The sequence below is a fragment of the Acyrthosiphon pisum genome, chromosome A1 (genome assembly GCF_005508785.2).
Source record: "Acyrthosiphon pisum isolate AL4f chromosome A1, pea_aphid_22Mar2018_4r6ur, whole genome shotgun sequence".
NCBI classification, from domain to species: Eukaryota; Metazoa; Arthropoda; class Insecta; order Hemiptera; family Aphididae; genus Acyrthosiphon; species Acyrthosiphon pisum.
In genome coordinates, this window is record NC_042494.1 from 17648930 (window position 1) to 17655028 (window position 6099).

The 6099-nt window shown below is 30.0% G+C and overlaps 1 protein-coding gene across 3 annotated transcripts in view; it reads left to right on the forward strand.

Annotated features, from left to right (window-relative positions):
• LOC100160441 overlaps positions 1-2892 on the forward strand; it is a 9269-nt gene extending 6377 nt beyond the window's left edge. For 2 of the 3 annotated variants that reach the window (XM_003242128.3, XM_016801669.2), the window contains exons 4-7: positions 844-1211; positions 1278-1503; positions 2115-2506; positions 2587-2892. In XM_003242128.3, coding sequence (XP_003242176.1) covers positions 844-1211; positions 1278-1503; positions 2115-2506; positions 2587-2745 — 1145 coding nt within the window. In that variant the 3' untranslated portion in view covers positions 2746-2892. The remainder of the gene's footprint in view (positions 1-843; positions 1212-1277; positions 1504-2114; positions 2507-2586) is intronic. The other variant, XM_001944137.4, reaches the window with a different exon arrangement.
• Positions 2893-6099: the final 3207 nt, after the last annotated feature.

Below are 6099 nucleotides of genomic sequence, written 5' to 3' on the forward strand. Positions count from 1 at the left end.
CCTCGTACCATTCCTCTTTTTAAGGAGTGATAAAGATAAAAAATATTTTTAAATATAATTTTTTAGTAAAAATTTTGTTTTTTAACAACTTGAAATTATGTAAAAGAATATTTTCAAAAACATTAATACTTTTTGAAATAATGAGTGTTTAATGATAAAAGAATCACCCTGTATGTGTAAATGAGCTATAAACAAATTTATGTCATTCATAAAAATGTTCAAAAAAAAATAATTATAGATCTCATCCATGATAAATGGGATGCTTTATAATTTATAACACTAGTTCTTAAACAAATTCTTTGTATTAATATATTTTTTTTTGTGTTCATTAAAAATGCTAGATTAATCGATTTTTTTTTTTATGATACCAGTAATCATGATACAGTTTTATTTTTTGCTTAAATCAGTGTTTCCCAACACTTATATGGTGACCCCCTCTTTTGTCAGGCAACATATAAAAAAAATTCTAGTAACATTGTTTTCTATAATAGGTGGTTAGGTACTAACATTATTATATAATTTAATCTTTTATCATATTATAACATGCTTTTGATCTGTCAAAATAATTTCATGACCTACATTTTGGTTGGCATCCATAGGTTGGGAAACACTGGTTCAGATAACGATACGGTTAGGGGTAGGAGCTCTTTCCATTTATATTTCTTCTACAACCGTAGTGTCTTCTTTATGATTATGCTGGTAAATTATTGTTTCACGTTATTTGTATTATATTTCCAATTTAGCAATTTTTTTTTTTAATGATTAATAATAAATGTCATATTATATACCTAACTTAAATACAAATACAAATCTGCTTACTTATTAACTGTTAATATTTTTTAGGTAGTTCAAGTATGTCCACTCAAAACAAAAATGATGAAATTCTGTGTCATATATGTAGTACATTTTTTGATGAGTATTGTTATAATCAACACATTCAAACCACCAGACACATAAGTGCATGTGAGGAATCTTTTAAAGACCATATTGATTTTGAAAATTATAGAATATTTTCATGTTCGGTTTGTGTTACTACAACAGAGTTTTTTAAGACTATCGAACAATATTTTACAATTTTAGTAGACCATATAATTTTAGAGCACAATACACTTGTGGTAGATATATTTTTTTTTGCACTTTATCATGAAGATAGCTTAAATGTAGAAAACAAAAATATCGCTGAAGTAAAACATTTTGATGTTTATAAAAAAGTAATCTCATTTGTACATTATATTTTAATCTTTTAAGATCAGGTTTTATATTACATAATATTTTAGGAATTGACCAAAAACACTAATGTATATGAGCTGTACAAAGATATTGTGAAATCATTTATGTTTCAAAGTGATGCATTACAAACTGCAGAATCTAGTTGGACTCTGGAAGAAATACTTTTTGTTGAAATATCTAAAGTAAACAAATTATTTGAAAATGAAGTTTCATCAAAATCCCTTGTTGAAATCAGTGATAATAATGAAATTAGAGATGAACAAATTAACACCGGTAATCTTATATAATGTTTCTATAAATAATTTACATAAAACCATGATAAAATAGCTAAATTAGGATCAGTTATTTTAAAACAACAATTTTATAGAAATTAATATTATATTATTTAAAATTCTGATTGGTTGTACAAGCTATTTATATTATACCTGAGTGAAAAATTAAATGTATGGTGTTACAATAATAATATTTTGTTATTATTTAATTTATATTTTTTTATTGACACTTATATGGGAAAAAAGTCCCAAACATTGTTTGAACCATCTATATTGATTTAAATTCTAACACTGGAGCTATTGGTGTTGATTTTTGACAATGTTACTATACTCTGAGAGAGGGCTACTCATTCATGCATCTAAATGACCGTGCTCCTCGTTTTCGTACCTAAATTTCTCACACTTTACCACCTAGTTGTTGCAATGGCGGTGGTGGTAGCCAGCGTATGGGCAGGTTTAGTGGTGGGAATGCGATAGGACGAGTTTTGGTCGCCGCCCAGGTAGCGCTCTCTCAGTGGCACGAGTATATACTGGGACTATTTTTTAGGTTGTGTAATAACCTTACCTTCTGTATTAAAAAAAAATCAACTAAAATTTTTAAATGTATTTTAGATAATCCTAAAAAGACTAAACCCCTGCAGCTGATTCGGTGTAAACTATGTAGTATATATGTAGTTCAACAAAATTATGAGCAACATCAGGAGACAACAGCGCATAAAATTTCACTTTTGTATTTAAAAAATGAAAAAGTACAAATAAATGGAGTTCAAAGTGACAACTGTTTTTTAAGCTGCCGAATACTCTCACCAAAATATGTTTCAATTGATGACTTTTTCCAATCAATTGAGTCTGATGTAATGGAGTTGATTGCTAGAATTATACAATTACAAAACGGTGGACCAATCAGGGTCAATATAAAAATGTTTGGACTTTATAATCATAACAGTTTAATAAGTAAACCTGATACTTTAGGTGATGTCAAATCTTTCATGATAAGAAATGAGGTAATTGAAAAATAAAATATGTTTATTTAAATCTCTAGGAGTAATTTTTATAACTTGTTTTGTAATTATATACTTTTCAGATTCTATCTGAAGTTACAATTTTGTTACATTGGATTCAAAAAGTACTAAATAAATTCAAGTCCCACCACCAACAATATTTAAAATCCATGCCACAATCCTATTATTTAGAACGTGTTATGTTTTTAGACCTATGTTTTTATGAAATGACAAGTATTTAAGAGACTAAACATTAAATGTTATGTTTATACAAGTTATAATTGTTACTTTATTTGTAAGAGTTAAACTTCATATTATTTAATTTATTTTAAAGTATATAATTGTTTTTATGAATTTGTTTGCTGGAATAATTAAATTACTATATGACATTTTTGATTGTATAATTTATTTATTATTAATATTATTTTCTCCCACATAATAATCTGTTTCGTATAATATGATTGCAGTGTTGATATCCTTCAATTCCTTAAATAATCTTTTTGTTAATTTACTTAAATTGCCACAATTCTATAAAATTAAAGTAATTTATTGATATATTTTAAAGGGATCTATCCCTTTCCGATATGAAAAGATAAGTATTATGTTCCAACATAATGGATGGCTTTTCTAATTTTAATCACTGTTACTAATCCTGATCAGCAGCATAGGTATCACAAAACGCTAAAAGCTTTTTAATTTTAATCATTCAAAAACAATATTTTTATTTTAACATGTAAGGCTTAAAATTGTTTAAAAGACTCCTCATAAGTTTTTCTTACTAAAATTTAAAAAAAAGTTTAGTGTTGTGTTTTTATAGATGTTTTTACGAACATTAAAACTTCAAATTTTGATAACATATCGTAAAAATTACGATAATTTGAAAACTATTTTGTAGTTAAAATTTATAAAAATGTTATAGGTAAGGCTTTAAAATGTAATACAAATGTGCTAGAAAGAAAGGCAACTCGAAGTATAATTTTAACCATTTTCCAAACTCATCATTGTTTGTACATTATTTATTTTATTACGCACAAGGTGAGCGAAAGTTACAGAGTTGAACATAGAGAGTATACATTATTTAGATGACAAAGAAATAATAATAATAAACACAATGAATCATAAAAAAAATCAAAATTGATGATATTGTTACAATGCATATAATATTTACATCCAGTCATACAACGTCATCGCCACACCTTGTCCGCAGCCCTCGGTCAGGAGGAAAACTCTCTGACGGTTTCACTTCGGGGAACAACAGCAGAAAACGCGTACGGCCTTCGTGATACCTCTCCACGCAGCGGACGCGATCATAGTCGCCGTCCGCCTGCGCGTTTTTCTAGCGTTGCCCCCGGGTCCAGCCAGCCGATCAAGTCTTCAAAGCTGTTCTTGACCTCAGCTCCCCTGGCTGGGGTGACCAACTTTACCTCGTCACTGGGCGTTTCCACCGCCGCTTGCATCGCTGGCACTGCAACGACCACGTCATCTTTGATCCGTTCAACCGGTCCAGTACTGGATTCGTCGTCCGATTGAAGGGTTTCCGACGAGTCACCGCCGCCCGCAAACCGGGTCGTTTAGTAGGTACAACAGGCCCGTCAAATCCGTAACCGTAGGCTCTTCTCGGAAGTTGTCAAATACGTTAAGTTCCGTTTCCATTATCTCATACTCGATGTGGTCGATGATATTCTTAAATCTTAGTGACGTCTTTTACGGTTTTCTCGATTTCTTGGGTTGTTGTTTATCGGTATTATGAGATTTAGCCATTTACACAGGTGGGTAGGTTGTCAGAATAAATTGCAAGTGAACCGATTCCGAATTTCGTCCTAGACCGTCGCCGATGTTTTAAAACCAACATCGTTTATTAGTAACCAGCACGTAAACCATCATATTATTATTAATCGACCCGTGCAGCATCGGCTGGATTTCGGGCCCGTTTATTTTTCCGAACACCATTATTATTGTTATTATTATTGATATACCAAATATACTGTACTTACTGTTATGCTGTTGTAACGCAGTGGTATACTATTGCAGCACCTACATGATTTATTTATTGATCTGCATTATATACTGTTGTAGGTACCTGCTGGTTTTATACTTTTATAGGTAAAGTCTTTTAGATTCTGATCGTAGTAAATAGCGATTAATGCGTATCGAGATTTTACAATTATGTGTGTTTTTGTGTATTTGAATAGGTACCTACACGGCGTTTTATGGTAGAAAAATTATGGCATCTTATGGTTGTTCTTAAACAATGGGGATAATTTCAGATTGCAAATTGGATCTAGTTGGTACCTTTAAAACTTCACATTAAAAGTTATTTTCTTAATAGCTGGGAAAAACTTTTGATTAGCATCTTCTATAATTGATATTATAATATAGTATACATTCCAATTAATTTCATATTATAGAAATTTAAAATTTTCTATTTATTTTTCCTTTTAATTAAGATCAATACATTTTCACTTGGTGAAAAATTAAAAAAAATTCAATAAAATGTTTTACATATGGCTGAGACACGATTGAGCATAAAAAACTCTGCAACGTTGCCATTTTTAATTTTGAACTGTATTATACAAAAATATTTATTTAAATAATTATAATGAATCATTATATAACATGGCAAAAAAAATGTCATGTTTTCATAGTTAATATGTAATATACCTAAGTCATATTATTCAAAATATTTATAAATCAATAATAGTACTCCGGAACTTATTTATTTAGGTATTGATAACGTTATCCATAAAGCTGAGGGGCTCGGCTCACGACTCGTGTCAGATATAATAATAATTGGTGTACGTATAATAATACGTGAAAATAATAAATTACAAAATGTTGACAACGTGAATTTGGCAACATCGTATACAATATTCTATGCTCAATCGTGCTTTACCGTCATATATTTTATATTATTCTTATTCACTTATAACTCAGTATTGACGACTGACGTTTCGTGTACGCAATTTAGCCCCTTTCTCTTTTTTCTATTAGTTGTTTATAATATATTGACCACCTGGTGGCTTCTGAATAAGTGCACCTAAGAATTAGGGTATATCATATTATATTTTTTTTGAATGAACGAAATGAATTTGAATGCGGACGCCCAAGTCCCCTTTTCATTTTTTTTTATGAATTTATCTCTAGTTCATTTTCGTGTAAGCATTTATTTAACTTTGACATGCTATTTCAAGGGGACATATTCTGATCGTTCGTCATAGACTAATTATTTTTATTCTATAGATTTTAGACTGTAGCCCATATAGCTCCTATAGCTATATAATTTTTTTTAATCATTTTTTTTTTTTGATTACCTCCCTTCGATTTTAGTCTTATTAGTCATACTCAGCTTGTCCGGATTGTAGTTATACGGCTATACATGCCAAAAGACTAAGCCACTTAGGCTTCCTATATGTATTTTTTCACTCCAACGACATATTTAAAATCGCATCAGTCCGTAAGTACCGTCTAAATATTTCCCAATTTCCCATCCACCGCACGATTACAGCTTTGTTAACGGGATCATCGGTCTACAACAATAATCTGACCGTCAAATCAGATTTTGTGTTAACTTTACCCGGAAATAAATTAAATAAATT